The sequence below is a fragment of the Cajanus cajan genome, chromosome 11 (assembly GCF_000230855.2).
Source record: "Cajanus cajan strain Asha chromosome 11, NIPB_CcT2T_4, whole genome shotgun sequence".
Lineage (NCBI taxonomy): Eukaryota > Viridiplantae > Streptophyta > Magnoliopsida > Fabales > Fabaceae > Cajanus > Cajanus cajan.
Genome location: NC_138527.1, coordinates 45,080,469 through 45,106,918, shown reverse-complemented (window position 1 = coordinate 45,106,918; position 26,450 = coordinate 45,080,469). Strand labels below are relative to the sequence as shown.

General features: G+C 32.6%; 3 protein-coding genes across 3 annotated transcripts; 1 reads left to right on the top strand and 2 right to left on the bottom strand.

Annotated features, from left to right (window-relative positions):
• Nucleotides 1–4,687: 4,687 nt before the first annotated feature.
• On the bottom strand, nucleotides 4,688–9,726 carry LOC109810845 (protein tesmin/TSO1-like CXC 2). The gene is made up of 10 exons (XM_020374419.2): nucleotides 9,449–9,726; nucleotides 8,534–8,694; nucleotides 7,742–8,417; nucleotides 6,652–7,130; nucleotides 6,472–6,546; nucleotides 5,934–6,114; nucleotides 5,767–5,862; nucleotides 5,613–5,679; nucleotides 5,294–5,429; nucleotides 4,688–5,210 (listed from the first exon to the last, which is right to left on the bottom strand). The coding sequence occupies exons 1-10, from the start codon at nucleotides 9,497–9,499 to the stop codon at nucleotides 4,853–4,855; spliced, it is 2,280 nt and encodes a 759-aa protein (XP_020230008.1). The 5' UTR covers nucleotides 9,500–9,726; the 3' UTR covers nucleotides 4,688–4,852.
• Nucleotides 9,727–15,664: 5,938 nt separating this feature from the next.
• On the bottom strand, nucleotides 15,665–17,407 carry LOC109810836 (ribosome biogenesis NEP1-like protein). The gene is made up of 4 exons (XM_020374409.3): nucleotides 17,276–17,407; nucleotides 16,950–17,074; nucleotides 16,483–16,764; nucleotides 15,665–16,110 (listed from the first exon to the last, which is right to left on the bottom strand). The coding sequence occupies exons 1-4, from the start codon at nucleotides 17,291–17,293 to the stop codon at nucleotides 16,050–16,052; spliced, it is 486 nt and encodes a 161-aa protein (XP_020229998.1). The 5' UTR covers nucleotides 17,294–17,407; the 3' UTR covers nucleotides 15,665–16,049.
• Nucleotides 17,408–21,652: 4,245 nt separating this feature from the next.
• On the top strand, nucleotides 21,653–25,790 carry LOC109810902 (serine/threonine-protein kinase 54). The gene is made up of 8 exons (XM_029273875.2): nucleotides 21,653–22,068; nucleotides 22,221–22,249; nucleotides 22,616–22,944; nucleotides 23,683–23,804; nucleotides 24,058–24,266; nucleotides 24,350–24,524; nucleotides 25,052–25,186; nucleotides 25,283–25,790. Exons 3-8 carry the CDS (start codon nucleotides 22,632–22,634, stop codon nucleotides 25,487–25,489), a joined length of 1,161 nt encoding a protein of 386 aa, XP_029129708.1. The 5' UTR covers nucleotides 21,653–22,068; nucleotides 22,221–22,249; nucleotides 22,616–22,631; the 3' UTR covers nucleotides 25,490–25,790.
• The last annotated feature ends 660 nt before the right edge of the window (nucleotides 25,791–26,450 follow it).

Here is a 26,450-nt window from a genome sequence, read left to right as displayed (position 1 = left end):
AACAACTTTTGGCAGTTCCTTTCAGATATCGTAGTATCCATTTCACAGCATTCCAATGCTCCTTTCCTGGATTTGATAGAAATCTGCTCACAACTCCTACAGCATAAGCAATATCTGGTCTTGTACAGACCATTGCATACATAAGGCTACCTACTGTAGAGGAATAGGGAACCTTGCTCATTTCTTCTTTTTCTTCATTCACTGGGCATTGCTTCTTACTCAATTTGAGATGACCAGGTAATGGAACATGCACAGATTTGGCGTTATGCATATTAAACCTTTCAAGAACTTTCTTGATATAGTCTTCTTGTGACATCCACAACATTCTTTTGGAACGATCTCTAATTATCTTCATTCCAAGAATTTTCTTTACTGAGCCCAGATCTTTCATGGCAAAGGACTTGCTTAATGCCTTCTTGAGAGCAGCTATTTTTGTTTTATCCTTTCCAACAATTAGCATATCATCAACATACAACAATAGTATGATGGACTCACCATTCTCATAATTCTTCACAAACACACACTGGTCTGCGGAGGTCTTTTTGAAATTATGTTGGGCCATAAAAAGATCAAACTTCTTGTACCATTGCCTTGGAGCTTGCTTCAGACCATAGAGGCTCTTCTTCAGGCGACACACAAGATGTTCTTTGCCTGGTTCTGCAAAGCCTTCAGGTTGCTCCATATAGATTTCTTCCTCTAAGTCTCCATGTAAGAATGCAGTTTTGACATCGAGTTGTTCTATCTCCAAGTCTAGCTTCGCAGCTAGGCCGAGAATTGCTCTGATGGATGTCATCTTCACTACTGGTGAGAAGATTTCTTCAAAATCTATTCCCTTTTTCTGGTTGCACCCCTTAATAACAATCCTTGCTTTGTATCGGGGTTTTGTGTTGTTCTCTTCAGTCTTGAGCTTGAACACCCACTTGTTTTTCAATGCTTTTCTTCCTTGTGGCAACTCCACTAGTTCATAAGTTTCATTCTCCTTCAGGGACTGCAATTCTTCTTCCATTGCTTGCAACCATTTTTCTTTATCATTCATCTCAATGGCTTCTATAAAGCTTTGAGGTTCTCCCTCATCAGTAAGATTAACATAATCATCTGAGAGATACCTTTTTGACGGTTGTCTGACTCTCATTGATCTTCTAACTTCAGGTTCTTGTTCTTCCTGATTAGTCTCCATTTGTTCTTCTTGCATTGTTTGACTTTGTTCTGACTCAGGCTGTTCTGTCTGATTAGGTTCATCAATTCTTTGAGAAATCTCTCCCCCTGAATTGTTTATCACTATGGGGCTTGAATCTTGAACCTCCTTTTGCTTTGGCTTCTCAGGTTTCTTGATATCTTGGATCGTTTGATCCTCAAAGAATATCACATCTCTACTTCGAACAATCTTCTTGTTTACAGGATCCCACAATCTAAAGCCAAGTTCATCTTTTGGTGAACGAAGGTATATACACTCCTTCACTTTAGCATCTAACTTTGTTCTTTCATCCTTAGGAATATGTACAAAAGCCCTGCATCCAAAAACTTTCAGGTGACCATAGTAGGCTTTCTTTCCAGACCATACTTCTTCTGGTATCTCTCCATTTAACGGTCTTGAAGGTGACAAATTAATCAAATCAGCTGCAGTTAATACTGCCTCTCCCCAGAATGACTTGGGAATTTTAGCATGAGAAAGCATACTTCTGACTTTCTCTGCAATCGTTCTGTTCATCCTTCCAGCTACTCCATTCATCTGAGGAGTCTTGGGAGGTACTTTCTCATGTCTGATCCCATGAGTCTTACAATAATACTCGAATGGACCTAAGTACTCTCCACCATTATCTGTTCTTATACATTTCAACTTTCTTCCAGTTGCACGTTCAACTAAAGCATGAAACTCCTTGAAAGCTTGAAGAACTTGATCTTTTGTCTTTAATGGATACACCCACACTTTTCTGGAGTGATCATCAATGAAGGTAACAAAATATTGAGCACCGCCAATGGATCTTTCAGATATAGAGCAGACATCTGAGTGAACAAGATCCAGTATATGCTTTCTTCTTCTTGCATCATCTGGTCTTCTAAAAGATACTCTATGTTGTTTGCCTGCTAGGTAGTCTTCACAGGATTCAAGTGGCTGCCCTTTAATATTTGGAAGATGATCTTTTGCGAGAATCTCCAAGCCCTTCTCACTCATATGGCCTAACCGTCTGTGCCATAATTCTTTGGATGCATCTTGAGCAACATTCATATCTCCCTTACATATCTTTCCCTGCATAGTGTACAAGGAGCCTTCCTTCTTGCCACGAGCAACAATCATGCTTCCTCGACTAAGTTTCCATCTGTCGGCACTAAATTGATTTATCATCCCAGCTTCGTCTAACTTACTTACTGAGATAAGGTTCAATCGCATGTCTGGAACATGTCTTACCTCCTTCAGCATAAGCTTGTTTCCATTTTCAGTCATTAGAGCTATTTCACCAATGCCAACAATTTTACTTGTGACATGATTTCCCATCTTCACCATACCAAAATCTCCTTTTTGATATGATGAGAAGAATTCTTCATGAGGTGTGACGTGGAAAGATGCTCCTGAGTCAATTATCCAAATGCATTCATCAAATGCAATATTCAAATAATTTTCTTCTCCGACAAGAAATACATCATCTGAGGTTACTGCAGTAGTAGTTCCATCTTCCTTCTTTTTTCTTGGGTCGATTTGGTCAGGATGGACTGTTCCAGCCTGTTGGTCTTTCTTCAAGAATCTGCACTCAGACTTCCTATGGCCTGGTTTCCCACAATAATAGCAACATATTCTTGTACGAGATTTGGATCTACCTTGTGATTTTCCTCGTCCTCCTTTTTCACGATTCTTGCTCCTCCCTCTATTGTCAATGACATTGGCTTCAAACTGATTGTTTAAGCCTCTTTCTCTTCGTCTTGATTCTTCATTTAGCAAACTGTCTGTAACAGAATCTAGACTGAGCTTTCCTTCTGGAGCAGAATTGCTGAGAGTGATAATTAAAGTGTCCCAGCTTTCAGGTAGAGAACTGAAGAGCATAAGAGTTTGCACCTCATCATCTATGTTTATTTCTGCTTTCTTCAGTTGATTCACAAGACCTTTGAAGGTATTCAGATGTTCGATCATGTTTTGACCGTCCATGTACTCCAACTTTGCAAGTCGTCTGTAAAGGTGGGCTTTGTTCCTAGGTGTCTTCTTTTGAATTAAAGATTCAAGTTTTGTCCACAACTCATACGCATTGGTATAAGTTGATACATGCTCGAACAAACTTCGATCAATATACTTTCTGATCACAGCTACAGCTTTCCGATTCAGGATCTCCCAGTCTTTATCAGTCTTCCCCTCTGGCTTACTTTGCTGGGTGATTGGCTCATACAAATCCTTGCAATATAAATGGTCTTCCATCATCGGCTTCCAATATGAGAAATTATCAGCAGTTAGCTTGAACATATCTCCATCATGAGTGGTGGTACTCTCCATCTTGAATTATACAGGCTGAATAGTGTCCAACCACAAGAATAATCTTTTCTGATGTGGAAGATCAGATAAAACTGCAACCACAGAGCATACTAAGAATTTTCTTATGAGAATGACACCTTAGTCTTCAAGAGCTCTGAGAGCTCTGATACCACTGTTGGGAAATGGCATCATAATTTCCCTTCTCTGTTAACTCAAAATGGGCACTGAGCGGAAACGTAAAATTATCACACCAGAAATTTTAGCGTGGAAAATCTTTCTCAAGAAAAACCACGGGACCAGTAGGCCACTTAATCTTCCACTATAAAAATAATGGGAATACAAAATACAATAATATTGTATCCTCAATTTGTGGATGACACTCACAAATTGGCTCACTATTTTTCTCTCTTAGAGAAACTCTCTCTAAGGCTCTCTCTCTATTTCTTCAAACTATGAGTGGAAATGCTTCACTCTTGGATGATTAAGCCTCCTCTCAAGCCTCCTATATATATACTTCAAGAATGCATCATGGCCATTGGATATATGTGACTAGAAAACACCACAACCATTGATTTGATACTTGGTCATTATTAATCCACACCTACCTCACCTACCACACTTATCACACCTACCACACTTATCACACCTACCACAATAATTTTTTTTTCTATGGCTGGACCCGTCACCTCCAACGTCCTGAGGATGCTCCAAGAACGAACAAAAAAAAAAAAAAAACATTAATATGTCACTTGAGTTGAGATAATCAATTTTTTTTTTGCACAAAGTTGAGATAAACATTTGATCTTTATACACATAATAATATAGGGATTATAAATAACCCTTTCAACATTTTGAACAATAAAAATTATTTTTTTTATAAAAAATAGAATAAAAAATTACTCGGTTTATAAAAACTAAAAACATATTCAAGTTTGAAATTAAATAAATGATTCCACTCAACATCTACAGTACAAATAAGTATTTTCTTTGTCGGTAAAACACGATGGCTGAAGGCTTTGGGCAACGGGTTAGACCGTAGGCCTCATATATAAATTTGTGCGAACCGATTGATTTATCCAGCATTGGTTAAAACTAAACAATCTTGTTTGGTTGATGAAGTTGCAATTCACTTTTGGGACAAATCGACACCTTAAATTAAGATAATTACTCCAGAAGGCCCATTAGGAACTTAATCATAAAGAAATGTCCAAAATGATAGCAGAAAAAACGTAAAGATTAATCCCGGGATTGATTATAACTATTACTTAAATAGTACATTATGGAAGGAATGCAACATATTATTACCAAAGTAAAAGTTGACTCAAATATACATAAACCTTAAGCATAGCTTCTATTGAAAACATGAAGGGGTGGGGGATTTAACTAACAAGAATTCTAAGGGTGAGGGGTGAGAGAAGGAAATGAAGGAATGGATTGTAATATCAACTTTCTGCCACCTCTGCGACTAGGAGACGATCCCATGTCACAGTTAGGAGAGGAGATTCTCTTGCCATTTGGAGAAGATGTTTTGATGCATGTGATAGGAGAGCATGCGATAGGAGAGCTATCACCTCGGAGAATATCTGGCATTTCATCATCGGGGACAGTTTGAAAATGCTTACTAGCTTCTTGAGACCAAAGAGAATTTGATTTCCCAAGCTTTTGGCAGGCAAATAATGCAGAGCCAGATATGGTTGTAACAAAAGATCTTGGTGGCTTTCCCTTTGATGAAAAGGGCAATGGAAGCATTGGCCTGTTCCATGGAAATAACATCAATCAATAAGGATCATCAGTTCTGTCATCCCATCTCACAAAAACAAAGTCGGCATATCAAACCTGGAAAGCCGTAATGGTGTTGACACAGTAGCAGAATCATGATGATCTTCAGTTTTCTGTAATGCTTTTTCTGCCAGACCCTTGTCAGATGCTTCTGCTTCTTCTGTCTCGGTTTCTAAGCCTACAGGAACAGAACCTGAACCAAGCCAATCAGCTTCATGATATTGCTACCACACGAAAGAACAAAAATTCTTAAGACATCCACAGTCTGTTACGATACAGCTTAGAAGGACTGTTGAAAATTTTTCTACCGAAAAAAAAGAATTTTCTATTAATGTCAAATTGATAGCTAATTCGATGGTCCTGACTAAAAACTTACCATCCTTTCTACCGAAAGCGTTCTTGCACCCTTCACATCTGCAGCTAATGGAGCAACCAACACCACCCTTCAAAAGAAAACTACTATTTATAATTCATATCAATGATATCATTACTGAAATTGGAGATACGCATGATAGGACAAGGGTGAAAACCTGATAACATTCACAATATTTCTTTAGGCAGCTTGATTTTTTGCAGTTGCATCCTCTTTTGTGTCGTGCTGAAGCTGGTGTTTTGTTAGGGTCATCCTGCATGAAGATAATAAAATTAACACCCTAAATTGCATAGGATTAAAACTAATTTAAGTTTATTTTCTAACCCCAATTTCAGGTACAGTGTCAGAACTTCTGATGACTTTAGGAGCAAATGCAAGCGGGTTACGAGATTCAATCTGCTTGCGAGTTTGAAGAACAGTGTCTTCATGGATAGGTTTGTTGAAGCAATCCTGACAGGCGCAGGGTTCTATGCAGTAGACACCAGCAGCAAAGCACTCACAATAACTGATACAAAAAGAAAAGAAAATGAAAATAAGGTTAATTCCAAATAGAGTGAGGTCATTTTCTTTTCCTGTTGTAAACAGTAGCCATAACAGGACAAATTAAACATGGAAATTTGACTCCAATTTCCATGTTAGATGTCGTTTAAATTCTATAGAGTAAAAAAGCTTAGCTCACTTGGTTTTCAAGGTTTTAAACAAAGAGATGACACTATACGATTACCACATAATTTAATAAAGCTATGTCATTAGAATTTATAGTTGATTAATAAAAATAGATAAAGGCCGTCCCAACATATAACCTATTTCATTGCTGCAACCCAAAAATAAAGATGATGAAAGAATATTTATTTGAACTTACAGCTTCAAACACTTTGATTTCTTGCAATTGCAGCGTTTACAGCCCTCAGTTTCTCCAGGTGTCTCCAGCTTACGCCTGCAAATCCAACTTAGTATAAGGTTAATGAAGAAAAGAAAAAAATAAAAATAATGAGGTGGAATTTTTCAAGCATATACTCAAGTAATCAACAACTGCACTTGCCTTTTCTTTCTGGGGCTATTCTGATTGAAGTCTTCACTAGCCATGTAAGCTAATGGCTGGGAACAATCTTCAGCAGGCTGAACCCCATTGTCTAATGGATCCAAGTCCAAGTCTCCTTCGGATGATAAAGGTACCAATGCTAGATGCTGATGTTCCTGGCTTGTAGAGATTTGCAAAGAAGTGGAGTTGGGAAGATTGAGTTGTCTTCCGGAAGACAATTTTTCAATTTGTATGCCCTTGTAATCTTTTAAGGCAGCAATTGCATTCAAGTGTAGACCAATTCCTGGCAAATTTCCCTTTTGTAAATTCCCACTGCGTTTCGTTGGAAGAAGTTGCTTTTCATTAGCAACATTCCTTCCATCAGACTCAGATGTACTAGAACCGGTGTTTGAATTATCATCAGAGTTCTTCCTTTGCACATTGGCCATCTCAAAGTCTAGACAGCGCCTTCGTATGGCACGGTGTGTGACAGAAACAAGCTGAAACCAAAACACAGAAGTTCTTATAGATTGATTGATTTGTTAAATACATTTATAAAACAGGTAGAAAGAAGAAAAAAAATCAAATATTTATAAACCACAAAAAAAAAAAAATACAAAATGACATATATATAGCATGCTTCTTTACTACAACACATACCAGGGAATGCAAAATGCAGCACAATTTTAATTGTAAAAAAAAAATGAATTTAATCTTGTAGTGATGTACTTATAAAACATTGATTGGCTTCAACCCACAGTGATACACTATTGTTTTAGAATTAGAAATGTTACTCAAACACAAAACATAACAAAAGGAGATACCAACAATAATATGAAATCATACTCAAGCACATAAAAATGTGGAAAAGGATGTATATATGATTTAACAATGCACTACTTCATATGCCATAACGCACCATTTTACCGTTGGATATTTTTTTTGGGAGAAGTTCTGTAACTACTCCGTATGAGTACTGATACTCGAATGCAACAGAGTTTAGAAAATCTACACCTTAGAGATAAACTCATGGAAATATACAAGGCAAACATACACGAAAATTTATAATACACATAATTCACCTCAACACAGACAGGTTTCACTTGCCTACCTGGTCGTTTGCTTTCTCATTTGGATTGCTAGTCACCAAAGCAACATTGGCAAGATTATTCTGTATTTCGTCTGTGGCTGTGGCTGTTATTGGCTCAATTTCATGTTCAGAACCAGAAGCAACCGAATCAACAATGTGCATTTTCCTACCATTGTGCATGGTAGAATGCGGTAGCATAGACATAATATCGTTCAACGGTTTGTGCATTAGACCCTTAAAAGCTTCTGCTTCACCTGGGGGACTAAAGATGAGCATATCAGGAGCATCAGGAATCAAACCATCCCAATAACACTCTGGACCTTCACTCTTTGGCTCCATCTGACACATTTCCTGAATATGCACTTCACCCTCAACTGAATCTGTTTTGCAACCTTCCTGAACACCAGGCAATTCCAAAAGAGAGTTGGCCTCATCACCACAAAGTGGAGGGGCATAGCCAGGGCTACCACAATTATACTTTAAATCTTGCGATAGCTCAACTGAGAATTTTATGTGTTCACTAGATATCTCAATTGGAGCATCTCTTACTGAAATCCCTTTATCACCGTTTTCCTGCAATCCACTTGAGTTATTATGATGTTCAGGTGTAGAATCTGCAAGAGTCTCTTCACTTGAGTGAACTTTATTTACATCTTCAGAAGAAACCTTAGGCTTTGATGTGCCCAACGGGTTATGTCTACAAACGAATAATTGGCAACCATCAGAAATGGGTCACTAAAGAATTTATATAGAGAAACATAACTTATCAAAAAAACAAGAAATGACATAAAGAATAAAAGATTTCAATATTACCTTCGGAGGAATCTAGATTCCTTGAGACAGCTGACATGGGGTGACGTGAAAACCGATGGAGGGGATGAAAAGCTCAGTGAATTGAAAGTTTGACTAATGGGAACAGATTTAACTGGCTTTATAGGAGACAAACTATTGATATAGTTGAAAACAGGTGAATCCTGCATATAGCAAAGGTTAAAAATATACTTAAAGAAGATGAATTAAGGATAATCTTGTATACACGAAGAAAATAAGAGTAATTTGTGTAATTAAAAAAAATGGAGAAATCATATCACTAAGGTTACCAACAACTGCAGAAAATCAGAAATTATTTGTTAACGGACCAGATCTGACAAAGATTGTCCATTGAACATTGTAATTATGTACATGCCAGAGACAATAATACAGAAAGAAATCCCTGTACTATTACAACACATTCAGCGATAAAACCAATGACGAAATGACGCAAAACAGAAAATTGTAGAAACTTACAAAATTGGGACCAGCGTGTGACTGTTTAAATCGTTAGAAAGCCGTGTATTTTTTTCTTTTCAACTTGATTGCAAATATAAGATTTTCATAAAAAAAGAAAATAAACAAACACATCCAATTGAAAACATCAGCAGCATCCCGCAAAGTTTAGACTTGTATCAACACTGAATAACCCAAAAGAAAAAAAGGGACAAAAATTGTGGAAACAAACGGATAAGAAAAAAGAGTACAACATAGGAAAGCCGAAAGCCACAAAAACAAAGTATCTAAAAAATCGAACTTGAAGAGAGATCCACAGAAGCGAAATAATTCACACACCCAAAATAGAAACCGTCACTAACACTTTGACAACATTACAAAGAGAAAACAGTTAGCGAAAAGGGTGAAAGAAGAAGAGAAAAAAGTGGATGATGAAAGACATGCAGGAAACTGAAAGCAAACCTCAAACTTAGAGAGGGTAGCACTGATCTGGTTCCTCTCTGGCGTGTCCATGTCCAGAGAGGCTACATTACTTTGATTCTCTTTCTTTGTTGTAAGTAATTAGAATGAGAAAGTGGGGATGAGAAATGAGAAGAAGATATGAATATGAGGATTCAAGAAGCGGGAAGGCGGGAGAAGAAGGATTTTCTTGTGGGGACCACTTCCACAGCTGTCTCTCTATTCTATTCTCCTCTTTTGCTTTGCTTTTTTGTCGCTAAAGTAACTTATAAACAGTTACCATCCAAATTCTCTATCTTTACTCCTTCTGGATTTTCTCTTTCTAAGTCTCATTTAAATAACTCTCGCCTCTTCCTCTCATAATAATTATTACTACCATCAGAATCAAATTATCCTCCAACCCGTTTTCTTCTTCTTCCATTATCAATTATATATCATCAACACTTTCTCCTTTCACCGCCGTTTCTTTAGACTCATACGGATCATAACCTTTTTTATTTTAACCTTCATTCATTTTATGGACAAAAAAAAGAAACTTCGTAGAAAAATATGTTACACTCCACCAAAATACTTTCTCTATAGTTGTACCACACAATACAATGTTTTGTTTCTAGTCATCAGATGATGCTCATAAATATGTTTACCAAACTTTTGCTAATATTAAATCAAACAATGAAATTTATTTTCTTTGATTGTGTGAAGAGAAAAAGGTAGGTACCACAATCAAAATCACATTCCAACCATAATAAATAATATGAGTAATTTTATTTTCACTTACAATTTCTATTTATCTCTATGTCATATTATTAATTATTAATTTTATCCCGTAACTTTATTTTTCTTTTCTTTCTGGTTTTAAAAAAAAAAATTTATTGTAAATAAATTATTACTGATCTGATAGTATATGTATGTATATTTCCAAGTTCCAATGTATTGGGAAGACTGTGATTAAATAAGCTCCAAATTAACTCTGGTATTAAAAGAAAACATTCATATCCTTAATAGTGGCAAGAAAAATGAATCGAACCCAGATTTTAATTTTCAACTTATGTTACAAACCTTGTAGGAAACGTTTCAGCCTCATAATTGACTGTTTGATTCCATTAATTTGATTAAAAAGATTGACCTGTTAATGGAATAATAGTTGTTACAGTTTTGCGTTTATGAAAATTACACTAATTAAATCATTTTATTGTACATTAAACCAATTAAAGTACAGTAATTTTGTTTTGATAGACGAAGGAAAAAAGAAGGATTTGGAATCTGACCTAACTGTAGCCGTTAAATTTTATGAGCAGTGCAAAATAGGCAACGCCGTATGAGGAAATTGCGTTTTAGCGCGCGTCGAATTTGAAAAGGGTGTGGTCTGGTGTAAGCGAGGCACAGGGAAAGTGGTGAAGACTCGCGTAGATGGTACGCTAATCAACCTGAATGAGGGACAGGAGGCTACATTCTCTAACGTAGAGCGCAATCCCATAATAACTAACACGCACTTCCATGCACGGAATTTCATATCCTCTGATTAGGATTTAGGATGACAACTAACCTAAGACGTTAATGTGCGTTGGTTGGGCCGTTCCCATCAAACTTTTCTTTTTTACAATTCACTCAGTAATGAAATCTTGTTATAACTTGAAGACTGTTGAGCATGTATAGTTGGTTTACCTAGTTGATTGGGCTGTGAAAATTACCATTACACCACCAGCCCCAACCAGTGGACAAAAAAGATTTAAATTAGAGGGAGTATAATGGGTACTCGAACCCGTTACAAGAGACACAGAGACATAATTAGAGTTCAAAACTAAAATAAAACCTATGAGAAACACAAACCCAAGTTATAATACTAACTAATATAACTAAAGGAACAACCAGAGACAGAACTACTAATCTACTTCTATGAACACAATTTAATATTGTTCAATACTTCTTTATAATCTGTAACACCTTACTGAAAAATAATAACATTATGTGAAATCATAATGACCGGATAATAGAAATCTAAACCACCCGAAGTCAGTGTACAAATGTAGGGTCTGTGCACAAAAGTTCATAAAATGTACATTTATGAGAGATAGAGGTGAAAAATAAAGATGTTCATGATTTATGCATGCGATTGGCTTATCTTTCTGCTCCCAATATCCACCGTTTCCTCTTTCCCGAAGATTGGGTGCAATTTAGAGGTGGTCCCTCTATAAGCCATACATTGGTGTTCCTCACGTGATTTATCCTGCGCTCTTCAATGCAAGTAACAAAGAAATACTCTATAATTAATGGCAATTATGAAAGAGTAAGGGTGTTTATGTCTTTTCCAACCTTTGCCAATTCCATATCATGTTGTTGACTATTTCAGTAACATGCGTACCTTGTCTGTCACGTGCCATATTGTTGCCAATTTAAGGGCATCTCTTACTTTGTTCTATACATTCTCACAACTAATTATGTGCTCTTGGTCTTTTTAGATAACTTAACTGACAAATCAAGCATATTCAACGGATTCTACTTCCTTTTTCGCATATAACACTAATACATTCTTTTACCTTCATAATATAATATAATATATATATATATATATATATATATATATATATATATATATTATTGTCAGATGTCACACATCAGTTAAAATAGTGTATGTATATCTATGTAGAAAACAATAATTCTTATTTTATAAATTAGATTTATAAAATTGAGTTAAAGATAAAATTAAATTTATTTATATTCTAAAATAATATTAATATATATATATTTTAGTAAATGTTGTTGAGCACCTTATGAGGTCATCCATTATCAAAATATTTATAGATTCTAATCTTATAAATTTTATATTTGATATATCTAATTCTTACTAAAATAATAACCTGTAATTACATATAAATGAATAAATAATCAAAACAAGTTGATTGATTATTATTAACTTATTTTAGAAATTAATTACTTAAATGAGATTATTTCAAAATTATTTACATTTTTAAAGTTGTTTATTGTAGAATCATTATGCGTTATAGTGATTTTTATGTCACATGTCATTTTGTAAATGGTGGTTTCAAGTTAGCCATATGTTTAAGTTACTACAGCCAATAACAATTCTAAAATGTCAATAAATTAATTAATTAACTTTTTTTACAAAAAAAAAATTAAAATGAAGTTGCTATGACCCATAACATCATAGTGACCCTTTTAAATATTAAAAAATTTATTTATTTATTTATTATTTTAATTTATTTACTAATATGTTAAAATTTTAATTCAATTCAAATAAACAAAAAGTTTAATCTACATTCATAAATTTATACTTATATTCGTTATACATATATTTTTTCAATGATATTTTTTATACTGTAAAATTAAATTCATACAAAAAAAAAATTAATTTTATATTTTACTTTATAAATGTATAAACAAATTAATTTTTAAAAATGTTAATATGTTAAAAAATTAAATAAATTAATTTTTTACCAAAAAAAATTAAAATAAAGTCGTTATGACCATAACGACCCTTTTAAATATTAAAAATATTTATTTATTATTTTTATTTATTTAATAACTTGTTAAATTTTTATTTCACTTCAAATAAAAACATTAACCTATAATCGTATATTTATATTTATATTCGTTATGCATATATATTTTTTCAATTATATTTTTTATATGAAAAAATTAAATTAAAATTTTTTTTTAAGAAACTGTGTTAACCTTAAAAAATATAAAAATTAATTAAATTATTTTGAAATATTATATGTTAAAAATTAAATAATTATTTTTATAAAAATTTAAATGAAGTCATCATGGTTCATAACAATTTCTTTAAATATTGAAAAAAATATGGCCTATAACAATTTTAAAATATTTTTTATTTGGATTGTTATAGATTATAACGACTAAAAAAATAAAAATAAGTCACACTTTATTATTATACCCTTGACAACTTAATTAAATTGAGTCGCTATTAGCTGTAATAAGCTTTGTTTTATGACTTTTATGATTTATTTAAAAAAATGTGACACTTGAATCGTTATAGTTCAAAAGAACTGTATTGTAACCGGTCTGTAAATCATTTTATAATAATCTCACTTAAATAATATATTTTAAAAATAATCGTATAATAGTGAATCAGCCATCAAAGCATTTGAGGCACTGGTGAGGGAAGGAGGGTGTCGGGGATTTTCTGGATTTTTTTATTAAGGAAAAAAAAAAAAAACAGTTTATAGATATGGGGGTAGTTTGTTTGTTTAGTTCTTAATTCGTGGATGCTGTTTGCTGCATGGATATGTCCAAAGCAAAGACCAAAAGTCTTTAATAAAAAATGGAAGGAAGATCAAATATCAAGGTCCCAGACAAACACACTGATAATCTATTTGTGGTGTCAGAAGGAATATTATACATATATATATATTCATATGCGACACCCCCATCCCTCTAAATTATGTGCAGATAATGCTAGTTGATGTTTAACTCAAGGGTTTTTTTTGTTTAATTGCTTTTGGGTACTTTTGTTTGACTTTGTATACATTTCTGGAGGAAGTTTCTTACATGGGCATGGCCATCCAAAGAAACTGCGAATTTTGTCCATCAATTAGGTTGTCCACTTGTTGATTTCTCTCTATTTTAATTTCTTTTTCGGGCTGAAAATATTTCCTCTTCATGTGGATGTAAACTTGATAAACATTTGTAAGTGAAAAATCAAAAAACTATTAACAGTATTTAGAGTCAAGATCGATATATAGTTATAGTTGTATTTTGGAAATTAGACAAAATCAGCTTGTTGAATCGAAAATTTTGTGAACCCGATAGATTCAAATAAATCACAAAATCTATCTAAATAAAGAATTGTAAAATCAGATAATGACTAATAAAAAAAGTGGTCCAAAGTAGATTAATGATACACTTTTGCTTTAGTACGTAGATTCAAATGTTTTTCCTGGTTACATATGAACCTAGAATAAAAAATTTTAAATGTGCAACTTATTGATAAGGATATATTTGCAAATTATTATATAACCACCAATTTTATTTTATTTTATATATAAATATAGCCATTTTGTTATTATATTTTCCGTTTGAATCAATTAACAAAGCCCCGGCACATATGTTCTTACATAACGTGTGTGCCAGCCGCATTTATATACCTCTTACTCTCTTTAATATTTTTTTAATGTATTTTTATTTTTTTTAATATAGATATATTCCTTAATCAAAGTTTTAATTCCTCAATAGAAGGCATAATATCCTAATTTTTATGGAGATATTGATCACATGCTAACATTACCAATCCTGTCCTGCCTGGTTAGTATTGGAGATGACACAAAAATTCAAACATTCATACATAGAAAACAAAACACATAACATAGAGTAAAGATCAAGTAGAAAAAAAAAATTTATTTTCACATTTGTGTATTAGACATGTATGACTATTCATCTTCTTTAAAATAGTAATACAAACACATATTTATAAACCAAGCATACAAACAATAGTTATAGACTATAGTTTTATGTACACACTGTACATGCAAATATATCGGAATCACACTATTTACCAGTTACCCGTTTTTAATCATAATTTCTCATTAGTGTTTTTTGTTTAGTCAATTTTTTTGTTTGGACTTTTTGTTTCATTTATATCGATTTAATAGGAAATACATAACTGAGAGAATAACTAGAAGAGAGTGGCTAAATATTTTATGTTTGGTAAGGGATGCAGGAAAAGAGAGAAATAAAAATGTTAGAAATTAAGCACAAGAACAAATTTTTTATATAAAAAAAAAACTAGTTCATTAAGTGAAAATTTTTCATACTTAATACCACATCAAGTTATTTATTTTACTGATTAATGTGAAACTCTTAACATTTTTATTGTAAGATTTAATGAATATGTCAACTTTAAATCTATGAACTCTAACTTCACATGGAAGAGCTTTTCATTTGAGGACAAGAATAATGAAAGAGCTCAAATTTAGAATAAAGACAATAATAAATATGATTATTTATTTTTGAATTGTGATGAAGAACACTTTTTAAGAATGATTCTTCTCTTCATTAAGTCATATGTGACGCGTCTTGTATTAATATCGTTTTCTTGTTATTTTTAAATACTACTAATTAAAATTAGTGAATATCAATTTTAATTTAAACATTTTAAAAAATAAAAAATAAAAATAAATCTAAAAACTAAGATATATGACCAAAAGTATTTATATAGCCTATATAAAATAATAAAAATAATAACCTTGTAATGATACTCATGCATGAGAAACTTGAGGTTGAATTTACAAATGCTGTGGTGGCTTTAATTTATTTAAGAAGTTATTTACATATATATATTATAGATATATACACGACACAATTAATACACAAAGCCGCTAGAAGATAAAGAGAACTCAAGCAGCGTCTCATTTTTCTTCTAAGTCTCAGCCAAGAGTGATGAACTGAAGGATTGCACGCCTTATTTACAAACCTTACTCAAATGCAAAATTACAAAAATACTATATATTATATATTATATATTATATATATCTCCACACCTTCTCATCTTACGTTTTCAAATACTGAAAATTAAAGATGGAAGCACCACTCAATCAACCACCACTTTTGATAACGGAAAAGCATTTCAACGCCTGCTGGTGCTAGGCTCAATGCCCACTGTCTTCAATGTCTCCGCGGTTCTAGGACTGCAACAAGTTAACCATGCACCTTCATTACTCTTTCTTAACTCGTAAATATATAAAACAAGCCCTATAATAAACATAAACTTGCATGCATCACAAATACAATGTTTTTAGATTTGTTTTCATGTCCAATAATACTATTTTTTGTTTTTTTATCCATAATATTGATACCAACTCTAAAGTATCGTTCATAAAGTAATGACTGATTTTTATCAGAATCATGAGTTATATATAATAAGATAGATTCAAACTTTATAGTGCTTGAATATGAAATACAAGTGGTTACAATTTATGTTAAGCGTTGTTGGTCTTGACAAATGATACTTGATGATATTAATGTCTGAGTAAAAGATTAATGAAGATGTATATATTTACCGGGTGAAAGGATTAGGGTGGACAGGATCGTGGAGTGTGGGATTGGTTTCCTGAATTTGAGACATCTTCCTTAAGAAAGAACCATCAATGAATTTGCTAGCAGAGTTGATGGTGCGATCAGGATCAGACACCTCTGGCATTGATTCTCTTCTTTTCTTGTTGATATGAACAGTTGGAGAACGTGCCAGTTGTTGAAACGCAGTGTGTGATCCAATTGCCACAGCTACACCCACCATTCCACACACTATGTACACTGGTGCAAGCTCTGCCTTCAGTGTCATCCTATACCATCACAAACCTTAATTAAACACACTATTTCCGATTCATATAAAGTAATTTTACATAGTCAACCAATAAAAAGTTATCATACCTAATAAGTTAATATAAAATTTTATAATAATTATCTTAGTAAAGTTTTTATAATGATAAAATAATAATGGGAAATTATGTTGCTTGAGGTGGCACACCTGTGAGTATGGTTAGCAGCATCTATGGTTGTGGACATAGGCTTCAACTTTGGAAGGGTGGGAGAAGTAAATGATCGCCTTCCTGATCCAAACTGAGCCAGCTGTGTGATCAATCGCACATTTTTCTGCATGTGTATCAAACCAATTATTATACAAGATTTTATTTTTTTTCTTGTTCCAATCACATTCATCGATAAAACAGAATCCATTGACAATGATTTTTATGTCCATTAACATATATTTTGTTTTCTATAAGAACAAGAGCAAGATTAATTATTATGTAAGAATGTGACATAATCATGATCAAAATGGGGAAAAGGCTTTACCGCTGCCCTGAAAGCCATTTTGTTTTTGTAGAACCGAAACAAAGATACAAATGATGTTGTAATTTGAATTTGTTAGTCATAATGTCCTCCATGAGAATCCATTTATATAAGAGAAGAAAGGGTCGCAGAAGTAACCACGTGGTGGGATATTTATGTATTAATATTTGTGACCACAAAACAGAACCTTACCAAAAGTGACACTTGCCAATTGCAATAAGGGAGGTTGTGGATAATCCAAAGGGCTACATAGTCGGTTCAACCGTTAATGAGTGGCTAAATATACAAAAGTGGTCAAATCAAATCCCTCAAACACAGTTTTACTCTTAGTATGACTTTGAATCCTTCAAAGTCAAACTAGATCAGTGAATATCCTGGAAGCCAACCATGAATATATGTCGAGGAAAAATAGTGCTATAAATGGAAAATCTGTGGAGAATATCTCTCAAAGACTGTTTTTAGAATTAATAATATTTTTAATAAGAACAACATGTATACGACCAATGTATTTAAGTTAAATTCTTTCCATTCGTTTGTTTGAATGGAGGAAAAATAAGTAAAGAAAAAAAACTTATATTTGAATTAAAACATGGTAAATTGTAAATAGTAAATAGTAATAACTAATATCTAATAAGGTAAAGTCTACCAAAACACCAAAAGGCATCACTTTGGAAGTTCCAAATAGCCAAAACCAAAAGTAAAAGTGGATACTAGAGAACAGAGGAAAATGTCAGAATTCCGAAATAAAGAAGAAGAAAAAATCACAACATGGCTTGTGTGAATCCAAATGAGTAGTCTTTTTTCCTGCATGTCACGTTGCTAATGAACTTTCTCAGATAGCCTTATTCGTTGCAGAATCCAATAGATTTCTCTTTGACAGTACAAAGTACAAGATTTAATTTGTCCATTCTTCATTTAGAAAATGTTGCATTTTATCACTCCAATGCATTTAAAGGAATATTCAAATATATTTTATTACACAGTATATGGGATGCTGTTGCGTACTGCTTTTTTTCCTTCTGATTATTATTTTTTTTACAACATCAGGACCTATCTATAAGTTTCTGACATCTTTTTTTTTTTTTTCAGTCCAAATAAGTTACTGGCACATTGGAGTGGGCCATTTGACGCATATAACTCAATTTGGACCACTTTAGGCTCAGATGAGACAAACGTAGCGTTAGAGTTCAGAATAAATGTTTGTGCTTATTTTACTGGACATGGGCCTAACGCCAGATAACAAAGGCCCATATTTGATCTCCACACTGTTTCACATTTTTTTAATAAAAAAATTATTCTCGAAAGAAACTAGATTTTATTGTGTAATTTGACCAAAATTAGTCAAAATATATAAGGAATGTTAGATTTCATCATGTATCTTGATAAAATTAAGTTAAAATACACAACAGAAAATTAATTTCATCAAATCCGCGACACGCAAAAATTAAAAAAATAATAATAATGAGGGTGTCGTGAAGAAAACATAATTATTTTTAATTTATAGAGATAAGTAAAAACAGAAGAATACTAAAAAAATAAAATGTTTTATAAATGTGCATAATGATGAAATGTATGATTTTGTTTGAAACAGAAATAATTAACAATATTCTTTCCTTTTTTATTTTGGTATATAATAATATTCCTTGGTATAGTCCTTTTGTGATTATGAGAATTTATATGCAGAATATTATGATTATGGTTATGGGGTGTTGCGTCTCCACTCTCCAGCAGATTCTGAAAACCATTTGCTGATGTAAATACTGTTCTTTATAATTTTCTTGACTTTCCAAATGTTCTTTCCTTGTACGTACCAATGATCACAAGTTTTCTATATTCTAACTTTCGAACTGGGAGACGCGTAGCGTCGCAAGGTTTCATAACCAAATCTCATACTATTAAATTAAAATACAATAAAAATAAAGTTTATTTTATCATGATCACTTTTATGTTTTACATTAAAATTATAGTTTAATGTAAATTAAAATGGTACAAGGTGTATAGTAATATAAAATTATTTATACCACATATTATTCTCTCTTTTTTCCTTCTTAAAAGTAAAGAAAAAGGCAAGGAAAATTTGACACTGATAACCCATATTTCTTCGCAACCGGAATTAGGCTAGTCGTTGACAAAAGAAAAAAAGTTGGATTATAATATTCCGTATAACCCATATTTTGTTATCATATATATCTCCAAATACTTAGTCAATTGCCATTATACTATAATTTAATAAATGGACAATTAAACCATGTTGACTTAATTAACAAATAGACACACCAAAGCATGCTAATTGACGCACTCATTTCATTATTGTCGAATTTCAAAGTCGTATATCCTGTTTGAGTTGGATTGTATTTAATGAATCATATAAGTGACTTCATCACGAATGGGGAGAATAGTTATGAGAGACTCATATTAAATAAAATTAGACATGATAAGTGATATAAGTAATAAAAAATTTTAAAAAAAAACTCATCAATCTAATATTTTAAGATTTTGAATTAAGATATAATATCAAATTTATTTACATAATTTATTCATTATAAATTAATAAAATTTTACTCAACCTAACATACTATTTTTACTTCTTCACCACTTTATCAAAATGGTTACTTCTTTATTATGATGAGATATTGTCCGCTTTGGAATTAAGCCCTCACAGTTTTGTTTTTAGTCATCACCTAAAAAGCCTGTCTGACATTGGACTATACGTGTATTTTATAAGTTATTATTTTTTTTCTTATTTTATATCTCAATAGTTGATAATATATTTATTCACGTGATTGGTTCATATGGCTTTTAGCCGTGGGATATACCTTGTTTTTGGAAAATAAAATTAAAAAGAAATTGAAAGATTGTGTGTGATGATGTCATGGTGAGTGGATGACGATGTTATTATTCTGATTGTAATATTTTAAAGTAAGGTCAAAGGAAAGAAATATTAATTAGAGGAGAGGAAGGGTAAGAATGCATGAAATGAAAGAGACTAAATTAGAATAAGAAATCTGAAGCAGAAGCAGCTAACTGGGTCAATTTAAGTCTGGAGCAAACAATATCTTTAATTAAATAAACCTGATGAAGGCCTCACAATCATTGAGCTCAAGAATTTATATTATTTATGGTTTAATATTCATTATGTTTGTTGGTGTGTTGCTAAGCTAATAAATAATAATTGACGCCTATTCTGACTTTTCTCCCTTGCTTCAGCAGTAGGTATATGCACTTGGAAAAAAAAAAAAAAAAAAGGAAAAAAATCTTTACTTTTCCTTTTTTTTTTTTTACTTTTTCTTAAAATTTATTCAAGTAAGCAAAATTATAGAAAAAAATTAATTTTAAATGATAATCATGTAAAATATCAACTAATTTTATTAATGATTAACTTCTATTAGATAATTTAGCCGATTATTTTTACTATATTCTTTATTTTTAATTACTTTTTTTTGTCTATAAGAAATAAATTTCAAATCTTAAGAAAATGAATTTATTTTACTCGAATAAATGACTTATTAATTACTTTTAGTTTTCTAATTTCATAACAAAGTAAATATTGTTTTGGAGAGGGGTATAAGTGCTGGATTAATAAGGTGATGTTTGTTCGAATCCATAATATATTAATAACTAACATTTTCTTTAAAAAAAAAAGTCATTTCTGTTGTCTAGGTTGTGGTTTAATTTCATATATTATTACTATTATTATTATTATTATTATTATTTTAGGATTAGTGGTAAATCAGTATCACAGTATTTAACATCTTTTTAATTTTTTTTATTACTAGTCAAATTTATTAAAAACGATAAAAAAAAAATATGAGTGAAACTTATTAGATGAGAATTGAGATTAACATATTATGTTTAAAAAGTATATTCAAAAAATGTAAATAGTTTTTTTCGTGTTTATTTGAAAGAGTATCTAAGTAATGCAGGATTTTTTGTTTGAATAAAAATTTCTATTTGCTATCATTTCTTCAATTATATTTTTTCATTTGATTGCCTTTTATATTAAATAAATAAATAAAATGTTAAAAAATGGCTATTATATTTGTAACTTTTAATAAAAAAAAATGTAATATTAAACACTCTTCTAAAGTAAAGCGATTTTGTTGTAATGAAACAGATTCTGTTATTATTATTATTATTATCCTGGTATTGGAGTTAAGATTCTCAGAATCTGAATCTTCATAAGTATAGTTTTAAGGAAATAATAATAAGAAATTAAGAAAGAAAGAAATAAAAAAAAAAAAGATATTTTCCCGTCTTATGGATTTATGAGACAAAAATTGATGGTAATGAAAAGATTGTACGACATATTTGTCCTTGTGTTAGGTAGAATGTAAAATGGGAGAGATTAATGAGAAAAAGGGCATGAAAGATTAGGAATGAAACGTGTCCTTTGTAAGCGAATAATGAGAATGAGAAAAGACATTGTCGTGAAGAGTTAAAAGAATGATGAAAGGAAGTGAAAGAAGGGAAGCATGATGGTTGTTGTTCTGTTCCACCTATTTTGAAACATTCTCTCTCCTTCACCACATTTTAGGGAACACGCGCGCTTCTTTCTGCGATCATCACCGCTGTTTTTCTGTTTATTTGGTCCTTCTGTTTTCTTTTGCTGTTTTGTGGCTTTACCCTTCAAAATCGCTCCTTTTGCTCTTCTACCGTTTGGAAGCGGGTTTGATTAGAGCGATGAATTGTTGGGATCAGGTTCCTGCTGTTGGCATCTCCCAATTGGTCATGACAACCTCCGCAATGCTCATTGCATCAAAACCCAAAAGCCTTTGATTCTTACAAAAGCTAAAAAGGTATCCACACACGCAAAAAATTTATAAAAAAAAATAACAAACACCCACTTTTTTTTGGGCCATATAAATTAGTCAATTTTTTCGTCTCTGCCTTTTTCTCTTATTTAGCGTAATTCCTAATCTCATTTTGTTTCTTTCGTTTGATGCTTCAGCTTCCCGTTTCGTGGTTGCTGCTTTCAAGGTTTGTGCTTTAAATTGGTTGATACCTCTTCCTTTCTTTTTTTCTTTTTGCACCATAAAAAAAATGATTTTTTCTGGTTCGTTGGTCTTGGTCGTCGAATAGTGCGAACTGGGTCGTTTTCTGATAGCTCTGCTTTTCTTTATTCCTTACGGTACTATTTTCCCAAGGGAAGATAGTCAATAAAAAACAAATTTTTGGGCAGAAAAAAATTCTGGGTTTGAATCACAGAAAGTCAATTTTCTAGACAGAATATAACATACAGAAGAAGGCAGTTCCTTTGCTATCAGATTTAATTTTTTTTTTATTAATTTTTTCTTGGTGGTTTTACACTGTTGGGGCTGTCCTAATTGATTTTGGGATTTGAAGTTGTGGGTGTTGAGAAATGGATTCGGAAGGTGAGGGTGGTAGGACACCAAAGATTTTATTGGAAGCAGAAGGGGCTCTGCATAAGATGAAGGGTGCTGGAAACATGAGCAGCAAAGACATGATTTTCAGAGCTGATAAGATTGATCTCAAGAGTTTGGATGCCCAACTGGAAAAGCACTTGAGCAGGGTTTGGTCGAGGAGTGCTGAGTTGAAACGCCCCAAAGAAGAGTGGGAGGTTGATTTGGCCAAATTGGATTTACGATATGCTGTGGCTCATGGGGCCTATGGTACTGTATACAGGGGCACATATGATACTCTAGACGTTGCAGGTATTTCAACTTTATTTATTTTATATCTTGTGTTTCCCTTAAAAAAAAAATTGTGAAAAGAGATTGAATATGTTATTCTTTAAATACTCGAACGTTCTGCATTCTTTCTACCTCAATTGGATGGTTGTAGTGGAGTTTAGAACGTGTTTGGATTCTCCTCCACAAACCTCAAACGTGGATAAGAGAAGCAACTATTAATTGCTTTTGGTGTGAACATTTGAAGGAACGTGGATCATTGATGAGAATCCAAACATGCTTTCTTTAATCAATCATATGGGTTTTGCTATAATATTATTATTTAAATCTTTGCCTGAGTTTGATGATGATGGGAGTAAGAGAACGTGGCCTCAGCGTAGTGTTCAATAAGAGTAACTCATGTCTTGTGATGTCCTTCTCTTGTGATTTGAGTTAGCATTGAAATTTTGTCATAGAGAGAATAGGCAATGTTTTGCTATTTTTTTCTCCATGTGGTTCTATGTTGGTCTAATGACACCTTGTTTTTTAGCAATGAAGTTAAATGTTGAGATGATGCGTTTTAAAGTCACTTTGCTGGCTACCGAATAAAACTAAAGCTTTTAGAATTTTAAAAAAGAAGTGGATTTTTAGATTATTTACTCCTCATATTCACTCTATGTCAAACTATATTTTTATAAATGTGTATAATAAATTTGTGGTAGGGGAAATATAGCAGTATACTAATTCTATTATCCCTTTGGGTTGTCATCTTGAATTTTATAGTGAAAGTGTTGGACTGGGGTGAGGATGGTGTAGCTACTCCTGCTGAAGCCGCTGCTTTACGTGCATCGTTTAGGCAGGAGGTTGCTGTCTGGCAGAAACTTGACCATCCAAATGTGACAAAAGTAAAAACTCATAGTCTTCAATTTCATTTATTTAAATTAATTACTACTACTTGATGCTTAACAAAGTTAAAGAAAGAAGCCACATCTACTGATAGCACACACTGCTATATTCTGCATGCTTAGATTTCGGTATTTGTTACCTGTTTAAGAGGAGATATCAGATATGAACTAAATTCACAGTTCTGCAAAGCAATTTTGTTTTGATAAATAACTTTTCAGATTAGTAGTTGTTTTGTATTCATTATTGCAACAGTTTGTTGGAGCTTCAATGGGTACTTCAAATCTTAAGATTCCCTCTAAAAACCCTTCAAATCCGGCTGAAGAGTCCCTTCCTTCCAAGGCATGCTGTGTTATTGTGGAGTTTGTCTCTGGTGGGACACTAAAGCAATATTTGATTAAAAGTAGGAGGAGGAAACTTGCTTATAAGATTGTGATTCAGCTGGCTTTGGACCTTGCTAGGGGGTATGTCCCATTTTTATCATCTCTGCAATTACAAACTGCATATCTTTTACTAATGTAGATCATTTGTTTTCCCCAATATGCAGTCTTAGTTATCTACATTCGAAGAAGATCGTTCATCGTGATGTTAAAACAGAGAATATGTTACTAGATAATAGTCGGAATCTAAAAATAGCTGATTTTGGAGTTGCTCGGGTTGAGGCTATGAATCCAAGTGACATGACAGGTGAAACTGGAACCCTTGGATATATGGCCCCAGAGGTAGGTGTTTCCATGGGATTGCCTCCCTATCGTATTTGTCTTTTTTATGTTTTCAAATACAACTTGCAACTTACAAGTTACTTGCATGACACTGTTCCTTTTCTTTTAGAGTAAATTACACCGACATCTTTTAAGGTTTTGTGGAAAATGCGCATAGCACCCCCTTTACCGGAGGACACATAGTGTAATGTTTTTCAAACAATTAAAAGAGATTTGTTTAATGTCTATGCTTGTGTAGTATTTTTTCAAACAATTAAGAGAGTCAATATAAGAATAGAAAAAGCATGGAATCTACGTGCAATTTCATGAAAACTTATAGGATGTGAGTGTAATTTATTCTTTCTATTATAGTATGTACAATGGGAATAAAAATGTTTGAACGTATGACCTTTTACAAATTATGTAAACCCCTCAATTCTTGTGGCTCATCATTTCTATTACTATTTGTATGCATATATTCAGGGTTATTTGCTAAACATTTTCACTTCCAGTTATTAGCTTTAATCTTGGGATTACACTATATGTAGGTTCTGGATGGTAAGCCTTACAACAGGAGATGTGATGTCTATAGCTTTGGCATTTGCTTGTGGGAAATTTACTGCTGTGATATGCCTTATCCAGATCTAAGCTTTGCTGATGTGTCATCTGCGGTTGTTCGCCAGGTGGGTTCAACACTTTTTCATAGCAATGTTTGCCTAATTTACTGTTGTTGGCCATGATAGATGCATGGATCTCACACTGCTTGTGTTGTTGCACAGAATTTACGACCAGACATTCCTCGGTGTTGTCCAAGCGCCTTAGCGAACATCATGAGGAAATGCTGGGACGCGAATCCAAACAAGCGTCCAGAAATGGAAGATGTGGTGAGAATGCTGGAAGCACTTGATACAAGCAAAGGTGGTGGAATGATACCTGAAGATCAGAACTCAGGTTGCTTTTGTTTTGCTCCAACCCGTGGTCCTTGATTCTTGAACGCAACATGCATCATTATTATTTATGTAATGTGCTCAAGAGATGAGGTGAAGCACTCTGCAACTGGCAATTGGTGTTTTATTGTTTTGCCAGTTCACAGCTCAAACATCCTTTCCTGATGGCCAGAATGACTGACAAGAAAGGAAGGGAATTGTATTTTATTTCTTAAATTTTGGCTAAAGGAGCGACTTCATTGCTTCTTACATATTTGTATCTAGTACTCAAAACTGGTTTCTTTTGAGCATGGAATGGGTTATAATCTTTAATCAAACTTTCCCCTACTATTACTATTAATTACTATTACTTGTTCCTGGCTACCTAGAGTAATGTTATTCTGTTTTGGCGTGAAATTTTATCTGTTTTTTGTGGGGACCAAGTGAATTCTCGTTGGAAAAGTCTCGAGATTTGGTGAATTCTAGCCAAAAAGACGCGGTACATGTTTAAGTCATTCAAATATATAGATTTGGTGAAAAAGACGATGAGATTTTACAAATTTAGAACCAAAATTGATTATGTGAAATTATTACTCTCATTCTTATATATAAAGTAAAAATAACATGATTTAGAGTTTCAATGATGCTAAAAGTAATCTTGAAAAATGATACAAATTATTAATGAATTTAACACTAACTTTTTAAATCTTTGTCAATTATTTAAAATGTATGACATTTAGAGGCAAAAGTAGTAGTTGCATATTTTATGAGTAGTAATTTTTAAGTATTTTATGTAAAATACTTCATCAACACTTCTCATTTTTATTTATTTTACTGTTCTTATTAGTTATAACATCATATTACTTATTATACCTATATTTTCTTCATTTTTTTTCTCTCATGCTAAATAGGATTCGGCATGCCTAAATATTAATTTTGTTTTTATATGTGCCATATATTGCATACATCATGTAAGTATTATTAACATATACTTCATAAGCAACATTTCACTTTGATTTAT

Coding starts and splice junctions, on each gene's coding strand:
- LOC109810902 (XM_029273875.2), top strand. CDS start 22,632: ATGGATTCGGAAGGTGAGGGTGGTAGGACACCAAAGATTTTATTGGAA. Junction 22,945..23,682: donor TGATACTCTAGACGTTGCAG/GTATTTCAACTT, acceptor TGAATTTTATAG/TGAAAGTGTTGGACTGGGGT. Junction 23,805..24,057: donor ACCATCCAAATGTGACAAAA/GTAAAAACTCAT, acceptor TTATTGCAACAG/TTTGTTGGAGCTTCAATGGG.
- LOC109810836 (XM_020374409.3), bottom strand. Junction 16,765..16,949: donor GCTGCTAACCATACTCACAG/GTGTGCCACCTC, acceptor GTGATGGTATAG/GATGACACTGAAGGCAGAGC. Junction 16,111..16,482: donor CACCCTAATCCTTTCACCCG/GTAAATATATAC, acceptor AACTTGTTGCAG/TCCTAGAACCGCGGAGACAT.
- LOC109810845 (XM_020374419.2), bottom strand. CDS start 9,499: ATGGACACGCCAGAGAGGAACCAGATCAGTGCTACCCTCTCTAAGTTT. Junction 8,695..9,448: donor CTACCCTCTCTAAGTTTGAG/GTTTGCTTTCAG, acceptor TGCTATATGCAG/GATTCACCTGTTTTCAACTA. Junction 5,430..5,612: donor CGCTTTCGGTAGAAAGGATG/GTAAGTTTTTAG, acceptor GGCTTGGTTCAG/GTTCTGTTCCTGTAGGCTTA.